The 21,512-nt window shown below is 40.8% G+C and overlaps 1 protein-coding gene across 14 annotated transcripts in view; it reads right to left on the bottom strand.

The window, feature by feature from the left end:
* ARHGEF28 (Rho guanine nucleotide exchange factor 28) overlaps window positions 1-21,512 on the bottom strand; it is a 119,566-nt gene that overhangs the window by 26,644 nt on the left and 71,410 nt on the right. For 10 of the 14 annotated variants that reach the window (XM_059873686.1, XM_059873689.1, XM_059873687.1 and 7 more), the window contains 18 exons: window positions 16,874-16,946; window positions 16,253-16,376; window positions 14,728-14,860; window positions 14,306-14,361; window positions 12,723-12,774; window positions 12,012-12,159; window positions 11,781-11,902; window positions 10,789-10,929; window positions 10,072-10,322; window positions 9,032-9,154; window positions 8,524-8,641; window positions 7,389-7,643; window positions 6,429-6,505; window positions 5,600-5,778; window positions 4,836-4,930; window positions 3,760-3,942; window positions 1,088-1,219; window positions 374-459 (listed from right to left, as the gene is read on the bottom strand). In XM_059873686.1, the coding sequence (XP_059729669.1) occupies window positions 374-459; window positions 1,088-1,219; window positions 3,760-3,942; window positions 4,836-4,930; window positions 5,600-5,778; window positions 6,429-6,505; window positions 7,389-7,643; window positions 8,524-8,641; window positions 9,032-9,154; window positions 10,072-10,322; window positions 10,789-10,929; window positions 11,781-11,902; window positions 12,012-12,159; window positions 12,723-12,774; window positions 14,306-14,361; window positions 14,728-14,860; window positions 16,253-16,376; window positions 16,874-16,946 (2,348 nt within the window). The remainder of the gene's footprint in view (window positions 1-373; window positions 460-1,087; window positions 1,220-3,759; window positions 3,943-4,835; window positions 4,931-5,599; window positions 5,779-6,428; window positions 6,506-7,388; window positions 7,644-8,523; window positions 8,642-9,031; window positions 9,155-10,071; window positions 10,323-10,788; window positions 10,930-11,780; window positions 11,903-12,011; window positions 12,160-12,722; window positions 12,775-14,305; window positions 14,362-14,727; window positions 14,861-16,252; window positions 16,377-16,873; window positions 16,947-21,512) is intronic. The other 4 variants (XM_059873682.1, XM_059873678.1, XM_059873681.1 and 1 more) reach the window with 4 other exon arrangements.

Raw genomic sequence — 21,512 nt, 5'->3', positions numbered from 1 at the left:
GCATTCATCCTATCTTATGTGCCTGTTCTCAGGACGAAGTTCTTCCAATGCACAAGTGTTCCTTGTTGCATTAGCTGAGGAATCTGTCACTGCAGGAGACTTTCATCATCCTGTGAACAGGAACAGCCCATACAAGTGGTTTGAAAACACTGTCTGGTATTACAACTCACTGATCTTAAGCCTTGCAGAAAATCATTCTGTGCTTGGATTGTTTATGATTGCTTTTCAAAATTTTCTTATTAATTGCAGTGACCTCTGCTAGACTGAATTACCTGGATCTGAGTGAAAATCCCCATAAAAATTTGAATAGCATGTACATGCACAGTGCCCAGACCACTGTGTGCAATGCAGGAAGAAAAACTGGGTACAATACCTTATCCTCAAGATCGGCACCTGCCATTTCCTTTTCAACACTGAGATCAATTTCTGGTGATTCTTCAATTTCTTTTCTTCCTGTACCTAACAAATAAAGCCCCAAGAAAATGCCTAAGAAAGGTGCGAAAGCATATATTGACTAGAAAAACAAAGAGCATGCTTTTTTACAGCTACTTGGGACTATGAGAAAGTGATTTTTATAGTTTGTAGTTACATAATGGATCCTAGACTGGGAAAAAAAAATTTGCAAGCCATGATGGCACATATGGCTCAACCCACTTTTCCTACCTTACAAATCAGCACTATTTCATTTATGAAAGGTTGGAGATAAGTATAACCATAACACTAAAAATGCTCTGTAGCAATGTTTTTTACACAACTTTAGTCACAAGTTTGTTGAGAAAAACTATTGCTACCCTTTGCAGCTGAAATTATTGGAATATTAATCCTAGTTTTCAAGCCTCCTGACAATAAGAGAAATGGCCTATATTGCAATATAGACTTCGTGCAGAGCTTAACAACAATGACAAGAAAGTGTACTTTCAACAAAGTTATGTAACAATTTACACTACCTGAGCATTTGCCCAAAGACAACTTCCATTACATTATTTTCTATTGATTCTGTCCTAGATCATGGAGGCTTTCCAAAAAACCAATCTGGTAACAATTATTTTAGCACTCTAAAGATGTAAAAGCATCAAATTTTACTCACCACCGAGAACAGATTCCAGTATTTCACTGGTAGTGAATCTCTGCTTCACACTTAATTCCTCAGTACTTTCCTCTGGTGAGCTGTCTGTTTCACTCACTTGTGATGTTGTTACAGCAATGTGGAGACTTTCAACTAAAGAGGAAAACATGCAGAATTACAGACACCCCCTTAAACAGCTCCTTAGTGCATGAATGTACTAAGTTCCTCAATGACATAGAAATGATTGAACATGGAATAATTTGGCTTGTAAGAGACTTTCAGAGGTCACCTAGTCCTGCACTTCACTAAAACCTGGTCAGTCTAAATTGTGTTGCTCAGAGCGTTGCACAACAAGCCTTTAACACCTCTGAAGATGGAAACTTCAAAGTCTTCCTGAGCAACCTGTTCCAATTTTTTTAACACTCTCATAGCATTTAATTTTTAATTTTAGTTAATTGGAATTGCCTGTGTTTCACCACAGGACTATTGTCTCTTGTCCGTGTGTTCTTTTATTGTCATGTGTCTCCGCAAAAATCCAGCTTCTCTATATCCTCCCATTAAGCTGCTGTGGACAGTAATGAGATCCCACCAAGCCTGCTACCTCAGCTTGTCTTCAGACCTCATGTCCTCTAGTCAATCTGGTGCCTTTCTACTTTGTCAATGTCTCTCGTGGCCAGGGAAAGCGCAGCATTCGTCATGGCAGCCCAGATAGGACTTGTCAGGGTTAAGTAGAGGGAGAATCACCTCCCTCAACTTGCTGGCAACTCTCCTCCTACTGCAGCAGCCCAGGAAGCAGTTGGGCAACTGCTGCCTCATGGTCAACCTCCTGTCAAGTAGGTGTCCCACGTCCACTTCTCCAAAAGTATTTTCTACCTCATCAGTGTCCAGTCTGTACCAACACACAGGATTACATCACCTGCGATGCAAGACTTTGCATTTGTCTTTGTCAAATATCTAAGTGTTCTTCTTACCATTTTCCCAATCTGTAGAGGTCTCTCCAGCTCACTGAATGCTCCACCTCCCACCACAACCCTCATGGGCTTGCTAAGAGTGTACTCAATCCCAAGGCTAGCTGCACTAATAAATATGTTCAACACTACTGGTCTCAGGATACACACCCTAAGAGAATCCCCTAATAACATGATACCAACTGGAGTCATACGACTGACTCCTTCAGCCCAGCAGTCCAGCCTGTCTCCCACCCAGTTAAGCAGTTTACATCTATTCAGATGTAAGGACACCAGAGCCAGTGCAAAGAGTGTGGAAGGTCTGAGAGACGTCAAGGTAACCAACATGCACCCTTCTCTCACCATAAAACCTGTCAGGTTAGTCAGAGACAACTTGCCCTAATTAATCTGTGACAGTTGTTCCAAATCATCTTCCTGTCTTTCAGGTTCTTGGAAATGCCTTCCAGGAGCATTATCTCAGAGATCCTGGTGAGACTGACTGTTTTTTATAGTTCTGTATATATTCCTTCTTGGAGTATGAGGCTTGCTTTCTTCAAGTCATCAGGAACCTCTCCTGATCACCGTGACTTTCAAAGTTGACAGAAAACAGCCTCACAGTGACACTGGCCAGCTTGCTGAGCAGCCTTGGATTTATCCCATCTCATCTCATGGATTTGTGTCTACCTAATTTGCTTAAGCACTATGTAATTCTGTCTTTCTCTACTGTGAGCAATGCCTTATTCCCATAGAGTCTGCTATTAGCTCAGGAACTTAGTATTTCCATCCTGGAAAATGATCCCCACAAATGGTCTACAATGTAAACAACTGTAAGGTTACAGAGAGTGTTGTAGAGTCCTGAAATCCACGACATCATCAACATCAACAGTAGCATGAGAGAAAGTGAAAAATACAGAAGTGGGCTGAATAAGGTGTGTAATAAATTTAGGCTGCCATTTCAAATATTGTCTGTTTCATCACTGACTTACTGTACCCTACACAAATTTAATCAATTTTATCAAGAAAATGCTCTTTGACTTTATAATGATGATGAAGACCAAGCTCCACTGCTTTATAGGTTGAAATGTTGTTAGTAGCACACAGTTCTCTATTTAGGTGATGCTAAAATCAGGACTCAGTTCACCAGGGCTCCTTTCCACTGAGTTTAGGAGAAGTTTAGCTGAAATCCAGCTAGGGAAGGTATCTAAAATACCATTCCTTTGTAGGACAGCACTGTAGATGGTGCAGCCATCTACCAAAATCCTGTTGGATAGCAGGCAGAAAAAACAGGGCTCCTACAGCAACTGTGGCAGGTGTTTCTTGGTAGAAATTTGATTTGCTCTGTATGTGATCACACAGGATTCTGAGGTGACATCAAAATCAGCCAAGGTAGGTGAAGGTTGGGGACCAGGTACACTATCATACTGCATACAAGCTTCTCCCCTGTTGTGCTTCACAGAGCTGTACTGTGAGGACAGCTAAGAGCCTAACACCACGCCCCTGCCTGCTTATATTTGATGCTACGCCCTAAACATATCTATTATTTTAGAATCTGGCAGGTACTATCTGCTGTATCTGACAAAAATAAATGCGACAGCTTTTTCTTCTATGCCCTCTGGCAAATTTTGACACTGCCACTTCTTGAGACTTGACAGAATTGCAACACAAGGCCACATGTCTGCACTTGGTTACCTTAAAATATCTGCCCACGTGAAGAGCCACCAATCCACTCTTGCCATGCAAACTCACCTTCTCTGAGTGCTGCTGCCAGCAGTGAAGCAGCCTGTGGAGTTTCTCCAGAATCAGGTTTGATAAGTAGGTGAGGTTCTACATGGACATCTTCAAATCCACACATATCTCCCAGTTCTGCATAGATACACAACTTTTCTTCTAAATAACTGCAGATTTGCTGGTCCTGGTTACTCAGTGCTTCTGTCAACCAAAATTGAACAGTGTAAAATTGAAAACTGTGTTATTTTTTATCCTGCAGGGAAAGCATGCTTCCCAATCATCTTTCTAATCTTTATACCATGTAGAAAGCACTAATTCAAGTTAAGCTTCTTTTAAGTGGCCAGGACCCAAATTCATCCAAGTTTATCCCATAGTCTGTCCAAATGGGACAGACTATGGGATAAACATACCCCCTTGCAGAGTCTAGGCCAAAGCCCTACCCTGATGAGGTGGCTTTGGCTGCCCTCTCTGGCCCTCATTACTGCTCTTTTCTCACAACAACCTGTTAGTTCTACCTCCTGGAAAAGCACTTGGCTCTTGTGTGCTAGTAACTCATAGCCTCAACCTCAGAGAACACCTACTTACAGCAGAGGATGCCCTTCCCTGTCAATAGGACAGACATTGCTGCAATTTCTCTCCTCACAGCAGTATAAAGATGTGGGAGTTAGCACAGGGGCACCAAGGAAGCAGAATTCATCCTTATAAGCTACATTTGCAGATAAAAATAATAGCAGCAAAGGACAAAGTGCCATAAACAAGCACAAAGCCACACAATTTTGAAGATTCAAGGTATTTTCACAAACTCAGAATTACCTGATGCTAATCTGTGAAAATTCAGTGTTTGTTTTGAAAACATCAATTTTTACTTTTATTTTTTAGTTATAGAAATGTAGCAAAAACATTAAAGTGTTTGGAAAAAAACAAGCTTCTCATTTACTACACTCATGTTCTACCATCAGACTACCTCATCTGCCTCTGCTGTGACTCTGCCTGTTGAGCCACTTTGAACACACCAGTCAGTACGAGTGCATGACTAATTCATCCTGAATTCTGAGGATGCTGGAGCTCTCAGAGCAGCAGGAAAGTTACCACACCTTGATATTTCTGAATTCTGTATGCCTTGGCCTCAGCAATACGTCTGTCCTCATCAGATTCACTCATTTTTACTTCTTCTCCTTCCTCTGGACAACTTCAAAGATAAAAGACAAAGGTGGATAAAGCATAATCTGCACATCATATATTCATCTTCAATACAATGTTATGTTCACAATAAAAAGAACACAACACCAGCATCTTTTGCAACAATCCAGAAGCATGCCATTTGTCTGCCTCTTTTCAGAAGCAGTAAGTGGACATCAAGCAGACTGAAGGACTCCCTCTTACTCTGGTAAGGCTGCACTGTGCAGCGAGAGTGGCTGGTGCACACCCACAGGTCTGCTGTCCAAGCACAAGCTTGGGCCCCATCAGAAGCAATGTTTTCCCCACCATTCTTTATGAGCTGAAGCCAAGATAAGAGGCATGAATTGTGATTTCCTCAAAATAGCTGTATGGACACGTGCAGGGCCCTGGAAGGCAGCCAGTGCCAAAGGCAAAGGTGAGGGAAGGCTGGTACAATGGCTGGGAAGGATGTCCCATGAGGAACAGAAAGGGTCTGCTGATTCAGTGGGAAACCAGGAGGGATATGGGAAGTATGGCAGGAGTGATGAAGAGGTTTTGGCACCTTGAGCTCAAAGGAAAACCCAGACTCACAGACGGACCCAGTACAATGCAGAACAAAGAACATGCTGCCATGAATACCCAACCAACCTCCCATCTGCTTTGGACTACCAGCATGAAAACCAAACCCCCTTTTCCCTACCTTTCCACTGCCTCTTGAATATGCCTCATCCAGTTGTTACGTTCCTCTTTGGAGCTGGTATGAACCTCATACATCTCAGGCCCCACAGAGGAGGCACTGATCAGAAACATCCCTCTTTCCTCGTTGGCTACTTCTCTTACAATGAGCTTCTGAAGGGAGATAACAGAAGGCTTCTGGTCCTGGAGGAAACAGTTAAAGCACAGGCATAATAAATTACTTTCTTATGAAACACCACACTCTAGGAACAACATGATTATTCAATTCATTGGACTAACACTAGTCCTGGTAATAGTCAGACTACTGAAAGTTTTGAGTAATCAGACATCCTTTTAAACTGTTCTTTAAAATATGTCAACGAACAAATTAAGCACTAGATATGTGCTAAAAAGAAAATCTAAGAGGCTCACTGATATTTACACACAATATTCATGTAATGTTTATATTTATATATTTTGGGAACTTCTTTCCATGACCTTTCATGTCTTTTATGTGTGCTTACTACAATATTTTCCGTAACAATTGTTCTTCAGTTTGTTTTATGGGAAAAAAAAATTAAATTTGTAATAGACAACTGAAAGAGTCTGCATTATTTCCTATCTTCACAATCATGTAAGGCACAATATTAAAGATATAATTCTGTTATTTTTATCCTTCTCCACAAAAAAATATTTACTTTTGAAAAAAAATTAATTTTCTATATACTGATATACAATTCTAGGATTTTAGAAAAAAATAAGATGCGGGAATGAGCTGGATAAGGACCTAATTTTTGATAAATATACAAATAAATATGCAACATATATGTTAAAATATCTGATAATATACTCACAACAGCTGCAAAGATGTATTTTTGATCCTTTTCTTGTAAGAACAGTAGTACATCAGTTAGAAGCAGAGCTAAGGTGTCTTAAAATGGGAAATGGAAAATAATGGCTTTCAATTAAAATTAGTGCAATCAGTGTTAAATTCTTACTTTATAAAGGGAGCAGCCCCAATGAAGAAATATCTTGTTGAATCCCACAGTAAACGAAACAGGAAATATCTGAATTAGCCCATGAAGCACTTGCACATCCCTACTTTGTATCTCCCAGGAAAGTGCACCATGCTGCAACACAGACCCAGGGAAAGAAGAAATCCTTGCACCAATGGCAGTACAACTTCCCTAAGCCTGGCAAAGACTATCTCACATAACCTTGCTTTGTCTGTGCTGTAACATACACTCACAGCACAGTATTACACTGGTAAAAGCATTTCTAGAATAATGATCAACAGACACCTTTATAAAGTTGTACAGCAAAAACTAGAAGGGTCTAAAAAAACCCCAACCCCTAACACATGATTAACACCAAAATTCAAAATCTGTGCTTGCATGTAAAAATTGTGCTCCAGCCAAATGTGGCTTAAGAATTTCTTTTCTACACAGATGTCTCATAACCAATGAATTGTTAATAAGCTATTTTCAATAGCAAATACTGTGAACAATAAAAATGTACAAGAGAAAACATTATATTATGAAATGAAATTGAAAACCAAAAAACTAGAAGGAGGGGATAGGAGGAATAAATGCAGATGGTATTGTATGTGAACCTGTGTTCCTACGCAGATTACTCACAAATCATGGCAGCTTCTGGAACTGATCATCCAGAAATTAGTGTGACATTGGCAATACCATTACCTCAGACATTCTTATTTTCAATATAGCCCAAGAAAGCATTTTCACTCTTTAATCAGTCTTTGAATGTTATTTGCAAATAAAGAGATAAAGGACTTTACTGCTCAGATGAAATACCTTTGAACCGACCAGTCGCTGTCTTCCAATACACTAAACCTTCATGAAGAAGTATCCTCTCTTTCCTCATCAAGTCTTGCTTCCTAAAAACATGGCCATTTTTCAGCTTTGTATATGTTTTGTTTTCAGTTCTACAGAGAATTTCCAACAGTTTTTGCTTTTTCTCATATTCATTCACTTTCAAATCTACTGCTGCTATTATATCCTTAATTAGACGGAGGGCTTTGCACAAGTCTTTATGTTCTTCTGTTCCTTCTGTATGAAACAAAAAATAAACAAGACACTAGTCAGCATGTTCAAGAGAAGATATAATTCCTTGCTTTCTGGAAACAATCAGCCTGATGCAAACCTTAAATTGATAAATTTGTTAATTTAAGTTAAACCTTGAAACCATTTTACTAGAATTATTAGAGGTATATACCTTTGACTCACCTATTAAAAGATGACCTGTACCTCAGATTTATTCACTAGCCAAAACAACATATTCAGTAGTTCTGACATATTTATGAGGTGCAAGCACTCAAAAAAAAAAAAAAATCAGTGACTAAGTAAATCATATAGCATATTATTCTTCTGGCTAAACAAAAGTACCCTTGAAACAAGATTGCAAGTACAAAGGATTTGCATTGTATATGCAACTTTCTACAATGCTCATTTACTGCCCATTTAGGGGCAATATCTTTAAGTTAATAGTAATTGTAAAAAGTTATACTGAGTTCCAGAGGGCATTCAAGCTTTGCCTGAAAAAACACAGAGCTATTTACAAAATGTTTGCCTAGCCCTACTTAGAATAGGCTCCCCCAGAATTAATTCCAAAGGTACACATGTGTATCTGAGTGAGTTCACATACTTTAGTCAAGGTCTTTTCCTAAAACAAGTATGCTTTTCTGGACTTCTATGGCCCATCTGGCTGGAATATCAGAAATGTTCACAACCCACCCTTGACAAGACCTATACAGATCAGACAGCCCTGTTCAGGTGACATCTGCCTGAACAGTAGGTATTAATGTTGCCCTGGTTGTATCTCAACAGAGCAGCGAATTTAATCTTTTGTGATATTGTATCTGTGCAAATTCCTTACATTAGAAGTGTGCTAGGATTTCAGACATGAAGCAACACTTTAGCTTTTATCTACCTTTTGAGTATTGCAATATCCTTTCAACCAGAACAGGGTATTTGGTGATTCGCTGGGTGACGAGCAAAATACATTCAGGGATTCCTCGGCGTCGTGCCAACAGGTTGCTATTTCTCAGCTGCACAGATGTAAATATATACCTTAGGTAGTAAATGCATATTAAACCACCAATTGACTAATAAGAAATATGATCTAAAAGCATTAGAGTAAGTTAAAACAAATGCTGGGTAATCGGAACCATCCCCAAGGAACAGCTGCTGTGCTGAGGGATGAGGCGTACTGTAACAGGAACATGTGTGTAATGCACACTGGATGCCATAGCATTCTAAAATTGAAAGAAAACTGTGATTTATCAGCTCACTAGTTAAGGAGAAAAAACTTTTGCCATTTTTATTAGCCATTTAAAGTGAGTGACTGAATATAATTCCAACCCTAAATGTAAGTAATAGCTATGTACCTTTTTCCTGAGCATTTTGTCAGTAGTGCTCATGATTCCACATTAACTTACTTTAATAAAATTCTGGAACTTCTTGTTTTGTTGCAGCTCTTTGAAGAGATTAACAGCTTCTTTCTGATGGCTACAAAACTCTCCATATATTTTCTCCATTTTAGTTGCATTTTCCTCTGAAAACTGAAGAAATTAATAAGTGAATTGTGCTCAACATTCTATCTGACAGGAAAGTGAATTTTAACTACTGAATTTTGTACAAATAGGGAACTTTTACATTACTGGTTTATGAAGTTCTCTGAATTTCACTAACCTGTCTGTAGGCCTGTCACTACTGAATGAAAATATGCTAGCTGTTTTTAGGAGCAAAAAGAGGAGAGAGCACAAGCAACCTCCATTGTACTCTTGCCAGTAAGAGCTAGAACATTATAACAGCATTTCCTTCACCTCTTTCCAAACACAACCCTCTGAGGTTCATTTACTTTTGTCTGATCTCCATATTGTTTCTAGATAAGCTAACATCTCAGCTCTTTATTTCAGTGGAGTGAAAAAAGTTGACAGAAGGTGAAAAGCTACACCTCCCTTTCACAAGGAACTGAGGTGGGAACGCCAAGCCATCAGTTAGCTGTTCTTCAGCCACAGGAAAACCTTGCAACCACACCTTCCCTACTGAGCAGTATCCTGAGATGTAACTGATCTGGGATGCCAGATTACTGCAAGAAATTAATGGGTAGTTTCCTTTCCATCATCAGTTCTTCACATCTCTCCTCAGCTGGTAAACTGAATCCATTACTTCCATTTTTTGCAGTCCCTAGTATGACAACAGCCTTCTGCTGCAAACATGACCAAGTTCATCACTTCCCTTGTCACTCATCATACCACATAGGGAGAAATGCACCCCAAGTTCACCACAGTTACCTGACAATAATGATATGTTTTCATATTGCTATTTCATCCTGAAATAATCAGGAGAGGACAGGTTTTGAATCTTTTTGAGGCAACCATAATTGTCGTCTTGCCCACAGAAGTTTTGGAGTAAAAAAATTGTTTAAATTTGGACCCCTGAGCACTTAAAGGATTAACAAAATTGATGCTTCTACCTGCTGCACAAGGATGTCCCCAATTCTGCTGATGACAAAATTACGCTCGCTCCCTGCCGTACACGATTCCTGCCGCCTGTCCTTCATTCTGCAGAAGAATTGCCTGTGCACCTCCAGTAGCTCATCTAAGCAGGGGAATATTCTGTCCACTATACTGTGGTCAAGCTGCAGTTCTTCCTTCATCCCTTTCCTGAATATTTCAGACATAATGAACAGGGTATGGACGTGATGTACTTCTGTTTGCATCAGCTCTGCAGTATAAAAGAAAAAAGGATAGTGTAGTAATCACCTGAATATTTTGCACACCTTATAAGACAGCCTTTAGCCTATCAAATACACAGTCATAATTCCTTTTTTGGTGTGAGCCTCAAACCTAATCGATTATGTCAGTAGGAAGACTCAATTTATCTGGCTCTGACACAATTCCCTCTGTATCCCACTGAACTAGCTGTGGTTTTAATAGCTTGAGCTGAGGATCGGATGAGGCCCCTTCCAATTTCAACCATTCTGTGAACAGGCTAGGTATGTCTCTGGTAGCCACTACTATCAATTTCCTTAGTTTAGGAGACATTGTACTTTGTGATAAAAATGTTCTTTGAACCTTCTTGTTGTTTTGAGTTGAAGCACTCATTCTTCTGGCCATAAAGTATGTAGGTTCCCTCTCTATTTGATACACCAAATTGCATTTAAACCTACACACAGCTTTGAAATACTGACCAAATATGACATCCTGCCGCTTGACGACGTCCTTTTCTTGCTTGCTATAGAACATTGGATCCACAACAAGACTCCAGGAGTCTGCCTCAAACTCTTCTGCATCTGTGCAGAGATCAGTCCACTGAGACAAATCCACATCATCTATGACAAAATTTGTATTTCTTTAACACCACACATACAAAGAGTAAGGGAAGTTCCTTGGCACATGCAGATCTATTCATATAGTGAGGGAAACATATCACAGAGATGAACTATAGGTAAGACTTCTTCAAATGCTGGCACTGTCTTTACTACAGCAAAGTTTGCCAGATGTGAATATTATTACCAGAGTGTTGAATTGCTTTTGTGACTGAAGGAGAGGAGAATAGGTAAAAAACACTCTTCTTTTCTCAAATTAAATCCTTTTTATAACTCTTTGCTTGCAGAAACCTTTTAATATTTAAAAATAAAATTCAGCATTTCCAATACCAGATGTCCAGTGCACCATCCTACGTGAGTGAAAGCCCTTCAGCTTTCAAATTCAGTCTCACACCTAGCTACACAAAAAATTTATTTCTATTTGCTTCATATGGCTATGCAGCTATTGTAAGAGCACAGCTTACCATTAGGAGTTAAGAATTTGGGCTACTGAGGAAATACAAGTGTTGCAGGCTTACAATTTGCAATGGACACTGTCAACAGAGTCAACTGACTGAGTGCAAAAGTGTTCTGTTTCTGCAAGGATGCCAGTACATTTATCCCTGTTACTTTAAAATGGTAATAGCATACTAAAATATTCCAAAAGTTATAAAATAGTTATTTACAAGGAAGAAAGGAAAAGTTCTTTTTTAAGACTAATCTGTTTGATTTCATCATTTTAAAGAGGGATGTAACTGAAATTATCAAAAACAAGTGCTCTTCATTGAGAAGATGAAGTGTCTTCCTAAATCAGCTAAGGAGTTTTCACTTTCCAATACTAGCTATAAGATGGAACATCTGTGCAATATTCTCACCTTCCATCATAAAAGCATCCATTGAAGAAAAGGTCCCTAATCCTTGTAACATCTCTTCAGACTGTGACTTGGACTTCCAGGTGCTAGTCTCAGAGTCTTGTCCAGAAAATTGTGTAGCTCTTCTAGAGCAGAAATAAAATTTTAAAAACTCACATTTATTTCATGGTTTAAATATTCCTAGAAATCCTGAAGGATGTATTTAGCATAGTCCATTGGCAACTGCCCCTCTACCTTTCCAAACTGGCACTGGGAACACTTTTGGACAAGAGGTAGGGCTGTTGTGAGGCTTCCCTCTTTCCAGGAGACAATCCAATAGGCACAGAGAAAGAAGGATGCACTGAGGACAGCACCATCTGTGAAATGTCTCCAGGCAGGGAATCTGTGAGGCAAAGCACAAAACAACATTTTGACAAACAATGAGCTTGTCATTGTCTGACAGAGGATGTCATCAACAGCACACTTATACTGAGAAATGCTGTCTGGTGTTCATATTGACCTACATCAGGCATCAAGAATGCCCACCTGCCAAGGTACATGACCACAATGCTCTCTCACAGAATACAAAAATAAGCCTGTAGGCAATGTGGAATAGCCCCAGAGTGGCTATCATTTGATAAGTAAATAATCTCAAATCACACATGCTCTATAGGTGTGCAAATACTTGTGCACAAATAAATGACATAGACACAACTGGCTACTTTATTTTTTGTTTTCCCTGAAAATAAAGTAAATTCACACTCATTTTAGTAGAGGATGACTTAATTCCACAGTGATCTCTCAAAAAAAAAAAAATCCATTCATACTAGAGACAAACACCCATTCTTACAGATACTGAAACAAAAATCAAAAACAGAGAAATTACATGGGAAAGTTCATGCTGTCAGTAACATGATTTTTAACCAAGGCCTTGCCTTAGAAATGCTAGGTTTATGCCTAACTTACTTGTTACACCAACCTGGAGCTTGTTTCTATTATGGTATTTCTCATGGGATTTCTGAAAAAAAGAATTTTTTGAAATCACATAGCTAATAATATACTTAACAGTCAAGTCAGTAATTTATTCACCATCACACAAAGGGCTACAAGAAAGTGGTCCTAAATTATGGTACTAATTCCTTCCAATAACTAATTTTATTAGTTATTGGTAGATAATAATATTCAAAGTGGAATATTTGAATATTATTTTATTCAAATATAATAATATTTGAATATTTGAAGTACAATATAAAAATATTTCTTCTAAGCAGACTGAGTTGCAACATTCTACTTTCTCTATATGAGTATTGGCTGCAAGAAAAGTGCACATTCAGGGCTTTATACTCAGATAAGATCAAAGCATTTGTGGTAGTACACTATCTGAAGCATGGGTACCAAAGGCAGAACTGCTTCCCCTTCCAAAGTGGACTTTTGCAAAATCTGTACCAAAAGCCTGCTGCACTTGGGCATATACTTCACTTCAGGCGGGTCAGTGAACATTTCCTGCACTGCATTCTTGCTGAGATGAGTTCAGGGTTCTTGCATCCTCTTGCAAGTAACCCACCATCCCCAGGAACCTAAGCCACCAGTTCAGCAGTCTTAATGCCTAAAGTTTCCCAGAAATTAGTGCAAGACCATGATGTGAAAATCATAAACAAAATTAAACCCACTTGATTTATGTAAAGTTTAAGGCTTGTTTATGCTAAAGAATCAGTATGGAATCATGCTCTCCTTGATAGCCACTGTGATTTAAAGCCCAGCTACACCAGAAAGACACACTCCACAAATGTGAAAAATGACCTGCATCATTGTGGCACATTACTCTTCGAGTCTCATTTTATTTCTTGAGAGCAGTAGCCTTAAACTGGTATTCAAGATTATGTCTTTGTTATGATAACCTCACCATGCATACATTCCTTCTTAACTGTTGAAGTACTATCCCCCAGCTCGAGTGCTGGTTTTGCCCTGCTCAGAAGCAGCTGAACACTGGGGCAATTGCCTAGGCAGGCAGCTGTGGAGTCTCCTCCTCCAGAGATTTCCCAGAACGGGTGACGCAAACATCTGCCCAAATTGTCACCTAGAACAAACATCTGCCCAAATTGTTACCTAGAAGTGACACAGCCCAAGGGTTATGAGGTAGATGAGATCACCTGCCAGAGCCCCTTCCATCTCTGCCTTCCATTATTCCAAACATATGGAATGCCCCCCGTACACAAGGATTCTTTCTGTCAGGGGTTTTGAGAAGCTGTTCTTTTCAATCTGCTCTGTAACCCTCCAGGAACACCATTTCACAGTCAGAGCTTGCAATCCTTCAAAAACATAAATACTTCTTGAAACTCATTTTCAACCCCCAACTAAAAATTGTTATTCAAGCAAAGAGAGCAAACAGCGTTTGCTCTGTTGCTCACATTAGCCATTCTGGCACCCTTGCAGCCCTTCGCACACAGACACTGGCTCTGGGCAGCCTATGTGTATTTTCTTTTTTCCTTCGTTGTTTCCAGCCCCTCGGAAAGCAAGTATCCTCTAGGAAGACCAGTGCAGGAGGTTACCTTGGTGCACACAGGAGCACACTCCTTGCAGCTTTTATGCACAATCACGCTGCAATCTGAAAGAGAAGGTATGTTTCAAAGCCTGGCACCAAACAGGGTCCCCAGTCTGAAGAAAATGTACTCTGAGGCTTCAGTTTTCCCTTTTTCATGTTCACTCAATAAAGTGATCCTCAGGATTCTCTGAGTACAGATATAGGCTAGAGAGAAGTTTCTGCCTAATGTGCTAGGGCTAGAAGACAAACGATTCTCTCTGAATCTGCTACCTGCTGTCCTTCCTTCCCTCTCCCTTGTCAACCTCAGCTCATTCCATAAAGCAGGTACATCCAAATGATGACAAGGTTTCAAACAACACACTGAACCAGGATGTCAGAACAGTATTCAGAGCACTGTAAATGCACAAGTAAAAGCCAGCAGCTACTTACAAGAACACTGCAGTGACTCCTTTCCTAGGAGGGCCTTTTCACAGACCATACACGGGATAACTCCTGGGAAAGTCCCGTTTGTAAAATTGTGCCTGGTCGGTTTCTCCTTATCTTTGGTATCTTTATTTTTTGGCTTCATCCCCAAAAACAGAGGCAGGAAAATAAATAAATTAATTAATAAACAAACAAACAAACAAACAAACAAACATACAAACAAATAAATAAATAAATGTTATTCAATAAATAAATAAAAGTTATTCAATTTTAAAAACAACAAAATATTCCCTTATAAAACCAAATGATTCTAGAATATATAATCCCTGTCCTGGAAGACTTGCAACAGCACACTGTACTCTTACACTCACTATTGCTGAAGCCCTAAAATCATATAGGCATTGTTTTTACTGGCAGCTGGGCCTGGAAGCATTATCAAGGAAGACTGGCAGAAATACATTTAGAAACCTAAAAAAAGAGGAGGGACAGGAAACAAAATTTTAGAAGTGTTGTTCATTCACTGTACACACTGTACATATCCTCTACATGTATATAGCTTATGCCTCTGCAGGTAGAGGTGCAGTTATGCAAATTTAGAAAAGTTATCTTTAGATCTTAGAGGACATTAGAAACAACCTATTTAGTAAATTCTGCTTATTTTTCCAGTACCCTTGTTGGCATAACTATACATTTATATTACACTTATAGTTACTGACTGTTATACTTTAGGAGAACACACAGACACAACCTGCACCACCAGACATACATGTTCACATGTTCATGGTCAGTTCTGACACACCTGAAGGTGCTGCCTCAGACAAACACCTTCACATCCATGTACCTTAGGATGTCCTGGGGCATGGGAGGGCATACTAGGGAGCCTGCAAAACCATCAAAAGGCCCCCCAGAAAGAGCCTGTAGGCCAAGCCTGTCTTTCAAGCTGCTAACTGATGTCATTAATCTAAATTTAAGATGTCTTTGAATTAAACTACAATGTTGTAATCTACCTCCCACAGTAGGCCTGTTTGACTCAATTCTCTCAACAGGCCTCAATTCTCTCTAACACTCTCAAAACTCTCAAAACTCTTTAACACTATGCATTGTTTACTTATGCAAGAATTCCCATTAACTTCAAATAAGGCAAATTCAGCTAATTACACCCTAATGTATAAGCTTACATACTCAATTACATTTTGAGAGCAATTCCAAGAACAGGCCCATATCTCTTAATTTTAATTATCAAAGAAAATATTTCTTAAATGTAATTCACACATTTAAACATCAGCTAAATCACCAAACAGAATTAGTAACAATATCAAAGGAAAGATGGTTTTTAATACAAAGGCTATTTCAGGGTAACCTGCATGTGTTTTAAATTTAAAAAAAGAAAAGTGAAAAGAGTCTTCCTATGACTTTTGTGGTTTTGTAATAAACAATTTATCTTTACATGAAAAATTAGACTCCGTCTATAATGCATTTAATTACAGTGACATAATCATGCACAATAATATGGACATGAATCCCAAATTACCTTGCCTTTATTCCGTGTACTGGTCATCCTGTTCATCAGAAAGCTGAAAGTCCGACTCACTTTATATTTTTCAGACTCATTTTTTGAGGGTACAACGTATTTATTCCATCCCTCTTCCTGAATCCTAAAATAGAGACCAGTGAAAAAATATTCCTCTTTCCAGTGGCAACACTCCTTTAGTTAACATATAGCAGAATCTGGACAGCGCTTGTTTCACCTAACATTTACAATTACACGCTTTGTTGTGGGTTTAACACTTTATGAAAAAGATCGCTATCCCTGTGCAAAAAGAGGTAACGCTTGCCAAGAAGCACTCTGCATGTGCCATGCGTAACAAGCTTGCCTATGTTAAGTTAGTATCAAAAGCTCCCCTGTTTTTACTGCAGTGGTTTGGACATTCCCACAGCGGACGGGAGCCCCAGCAGCAGGCAGGAACCCATCCCTACTTTGCATGTCCCAGTAAATCCCTGCTGCAGGACGTGCGTGGTGAGAGCTGGGTTGAGCTTGGCACACATTTTGGGCACGAGTTCACAAAAGCCAGGGGCCTCGACCCGACTGCTCAAAGCCCACGTGGATGGTCTCCTGCCCACAGGGCTCCCAGGATGGCATCCTTGCACAGACCTGCTCCTGGCTCTCAGTGACACGCGCCCGTACCTTTGCTGGCAGGACTGCTCGGGCAGGCTGTACGCGCGCTCTGCAAGACACAAACAGCCACGGGGCACTCAGACTGCAAGGTCACCGCGTTTCATTTGAAACTCGCAGCCTCCACCAAGCCGTAAGCCCACCATTAAGGGTTTGCAATGTCATTTGAAATATTGGAAGGCAAAAACATACATGCATTAGAAACAGCTTTTTCTAGGTTAAGACCACTTCCTACTAGGCTTTTAGTTGACAGGTTCTGACAGAACTGAGAAGGCTATCACTGAACGCCAGTCTCTGCAGTCTGCTTTTAAGAATAGCAAAAATTATTTCTTTTGTTATTCTTAACAACATAGACTTGAATGACTCTCCCTTACTTTTGCTTTTTATATAATCTGCTACAAAATATCTTTATGACATTCTTCTAACATTTGCAGTTATACATCTTATACCAAAAAAAAAAAAAAAAAAAATTAATCCTTCTACACAAAAAGGAATACTACTACTCTAAGTACTGCCCAGGAGGTTTAATGTGCTACAAATCTGTATCTTCTACAATTCTGTGATCCTATAAACAGATGACCCAAGGAGATACTTTTCACAAGCTCTCTAAAAAGCAAAATAAAAGATAAACAACTCAGTTGGGTTGTTCTGGAAGAAAATAAGCCCAAAACTGTAGAGAACACTACCATTTCCAAATTAAAAGCCACCTTCCTTTTGCAGATGTTTTTAGCAAAGCTATCACAGGTATCATTCAGAAAGATAAGTGCTTGCCTAAGTCAGAGCACCAGACTGTGCTTTCTTTCAAGTTAGATACAGGCCTAAACATCCTTTGCTGAGTCCACATCTCTTCAGACACATGTAGACATCAGCTTAGCAAGAGCTAGAATATTTACCAAAGAGGCAGCAAAACAAAAAGGGCATTTCAGTTGGTGGTCAGGCACAACCTGTGCCACAGGATGCTTCTGTAAGAAACCAACATCATATATCCATGGGAGATGAAGACAGCCTCATGCAAAACAGCACCATGGAGCTGAGACTTAGAGGGTGTAAGGGCCTGGAGGAGGAATGAACCACTGTTCATGAGCATGCCATCTACAGAGCAGGCACAAATTCTTTACTGTTACAGCCTGGTAATACCCTCTCAAATAAAGGCAGACAATATGTTTTAAACCTGAGCATATTTTAAAGTTTCCACAAGAAAAGGATTGTGTTTTGCCTCTTTCTTTCTTGTATTTTGTGCGGAAAAAAACATCCTGTTGTCATTCTGAATTCATCTGCTTTGGCTTAGAATTTTTTCTGCAATGTGCAAGGACAGCTGCACCTCTTTCTTGCATAGCTAAACCCTAAGCCAGTGTCCAAAGTGTTGGCAGCTAGGCAGAGGTGAAGGGGGAGGTCTTTCATGTGCAGACTCCTGCACAGGCCCAGACATAATTCAGCTACAGTCCACAGAGATCAGGATGAACTGTCTGAGCCAGCTTCTTGGGCCAAGCTCCTGGGCTAGGTCCATACCCAGATAAAACTGCTCAAAGTGAGCACAGGTGTGCCTGCCTCACACAATAATCACCACTGCCAGCCACCAAACACCATGTTCAGTGCTCCCATCCTTGCAAAATGCTGGCAAAAAGAGGCACAGTGCAGGAGGTGCTGGTGGAAGGAAGTGCCAGCAGGAAGCTCAGCAGACCACCACCCTCCCTCCCAGCATTACACCGTATCTGCGGTGCAGGCGTAGAACACCCTGCTTCTAAAGTCGGGACAAGAATGGGTTTCCACCTTCTCCACAAGACATGTAAAGGTCCAACAATGACTGTCCCAGAAGGAAGGGGAGAAAGAATGGAAAGGAAACAGACCCAAGCCCATAACAAATGAGGGCAAGTAATGGTGTCTGGGTGAAACTTAAGGGGCTGTGACACCAACAAAGTCCCTTAGCTGCAGTGTCAAAGGAATTCTGTTTTAACTTTAAGCATGACACAGGGCTTTACTATTCTGCTAGCTTTTAATTCTGTGACATACTTCTAGCTCTTTCTTCTGCCTTGTTTTTTTCAATGACTTCTCACCTAAAGTGTTAAATAAATGCTTACAAATACTTTAGGAGATGGATGAAAATACAACATAGCTGCATGCTGCAGGCTGCAATACTTATTCCTCCTTACAAGGTGACATGAAATCATACAATGAATTTGAGTAATGCCAAAGAAGTTACTTCCTGCGCGGCTTAATTCAGCTTCCTAGGAAAAAAGAAGCCTGCATACATGGTATCTCTCACCCCCACAACAGTTTTTGAAGTCGTTAAATGCTTTCAAAATTAATGATAACATTTTCACACTTTTTGTATGTTTCATGCACATTGAATGTCAAAGAATCAGAGTGGTTAGGGCTGGAAAGGATCTCAAAGATCACTGGAGTACTGAGGGAACTGGCAGAAGAGCTTGCCAAGCCACACTGCATCAATTATCATTCGTTCTACTTAACCAGGGACACCCCAGATAGCTGGAGATTTACAAGTGTCACCTACAAGAAGGGTCAGAAGCAGGATCTGGGGAACTACAGCCTGTCAGCTTGACCTTGGTGACCTCAGTGCTGGGGAAGGTTATGGAACAGAATATCTTGGGTGTGATGGCAGGCACATACACGACAGACAACCAGGTTATCAGACCCAGCCAGCATCTCCTGAAGAAGCTGGCAGTTCATGGCTTGGACAGGTGCATTCCACTGGATAAAAAACTGTCTGAATGGCTGGGCCCAGAGAGTGGAGGTGAAAGGAGTCATATCCAGTTTTGAGTCTGTCAGCAGCACTGTTCCTTACAGGGCAGCACTGAGGCCAATCATGTTTAGTCTTTAACTCTGATCTGGGTGAGGACATCGAGTGCACCCTCAGTCAGTTTGCAGGTGACACCAATCTGGGTGGGAGTGCTGATCTGCTGGAGGGCAGGAAGGCTCTGCAGAGGGATCTGGACAGGCTGGATCATGGCTGAGGCCAGTGGTGTGAGGCTCAACAAGGCCCAGTGCTGGGTCCTGCCCTTGGGTCACAACAACCCCAGGCAGCTCCACAGGCTGGGGCAGAGTGGCTGGAAAGGAGCTGGGGGTGCTGGTGACAGCGGCTGAACATGAGCCAGGGTGTGCCCAGGTGGCCAAGAAGGCCAATGGCATCCTGGCCTGGATCAGCCATGGTGTGGCCAGCAGGGCCAGGGCAGGGATTGTCCCCCTGTACTCAGAACTGGTGAGAGCACACCTGAAATCCTGTACTGAATTTTAGGCCCCTAACTCTGAGGGTACTGAAGTGCTAAATCATGTCCAGAGAAGGGCAACAGAGCTGGTGAAGGGTCTAGAGAGTACGACCTATGAGGAGCAGCTGAGGGAGATGGGGGTGCTTAGCCTGGAGAAAAGGAGGCTCAGGGGTGACCTTGTCACTCTCTACAACTGCCTGAAAGGAGTGTGCAGCCAGGTGGGGGTTGGCCTGCTCTCCAAGTCAACAAGTAACAGCACAAGAGAAAACAGCCTCAAACTGCTGCAAGGGAGATTCAGGTTGGGCGTCAGGAAGAATTTCCTCATTGACCTTGGCGTCATTTCCAACCTTAATTACTTTATTCTGTCTACTTCCAACCCCTCTGCCACAGGCAGAGATGCCACCACTAGATGAGGTTGCTCAAAGCCCCATTCAACCTGGCCTTGAACACTTCCAATGATACAACACCCAAAACGTCTCCAGATGTCCAATGCATTTTGTTCACTGTGGCTCACATGTCCTGTCTCTTGCCCTGGACTAGTGAAAAACTGAAGGTATATTGGAGTGAGAAACAAGCTGGATGTATGGCAATGGACAGGCTTACTGAGACAGAGGTCAAATGAAATGCAGGCGTTTTGTAAGTGATGTGAGCTGTATGAAAAGCACAGTGATGTATCTCACACTTTGCATGGTTTTTAAATATAACCCATATCCTCACTGAGAAAAGTGTGTGTTGTCTTCTAAATAGGAAACTATGGGTCTGGAAATAAAGCAGGTCAGAAACAAGTCATAAAAAATTACAAGCTTCTTTCAGAGACATCTCTGACTCCACTTGATGAAGTGGGTGGGTTTTGCTTCCCAGCCTGTAGAGATACCACAACCCACATGCTTTTCAGAGATTGCTTACGATCTGTGAGAAGCTAGAACCATCTGCCCTCTCTGATGCCTCCTCTGTGTCATTCTGAGCTTCCTCCTGGTCTCTGTCAGACACTTAGCAGGAGGCTAGGGTAAGGATCTTCCAATAAGAGGATTACTGCCCTTGTCTGCATTCATTTTTGTGGCTATTGCTCTCTCTGTTTGCCCTGTCAAGGGCAGTCGCTGTATCATGGGCTTGATGGGGGCATGACGGGACCGTAGATGAGAGAAAATTGAGGGATGATGGTAGTGAGACAGAGTGGAAATTTTCCAGAGTAGAAATCCATTTTGATTTAGGAGAAATGTACATCTTTGAGTTAAGTCTGTAGTTTGAAAACACAGCTGTTTAGCTGTTTGACTGCCTGTTCTTGTAAAAAGCCTGTGCTCAGAGAAAACTGCTTCAGTCGAAGGACAGAGATAAGGGGGGGAGCAGACAGAGAGACTGCCACAAGAGCAGGTCAACCTGATGCAGGAATTCTT

The sequence above is a fragment of the Haemorhous mexicanus genome, chromosome Z (genome assembly GCF_027477595.1).
Source record: "Haemorhous mexicanus isolate bHaeMex1 chromosome Z, bHaeMex1.pri, whole genome shotgun sequence".
NCBI lineage: Eukaryota > Metazoa > Chordata > Aves > Passeriformes > Fringillidae > Haemorhous > Haemorhous mexicanus.
This window is presented reverse-complemented; position numbering and strand designations above follow the sequence as displayed.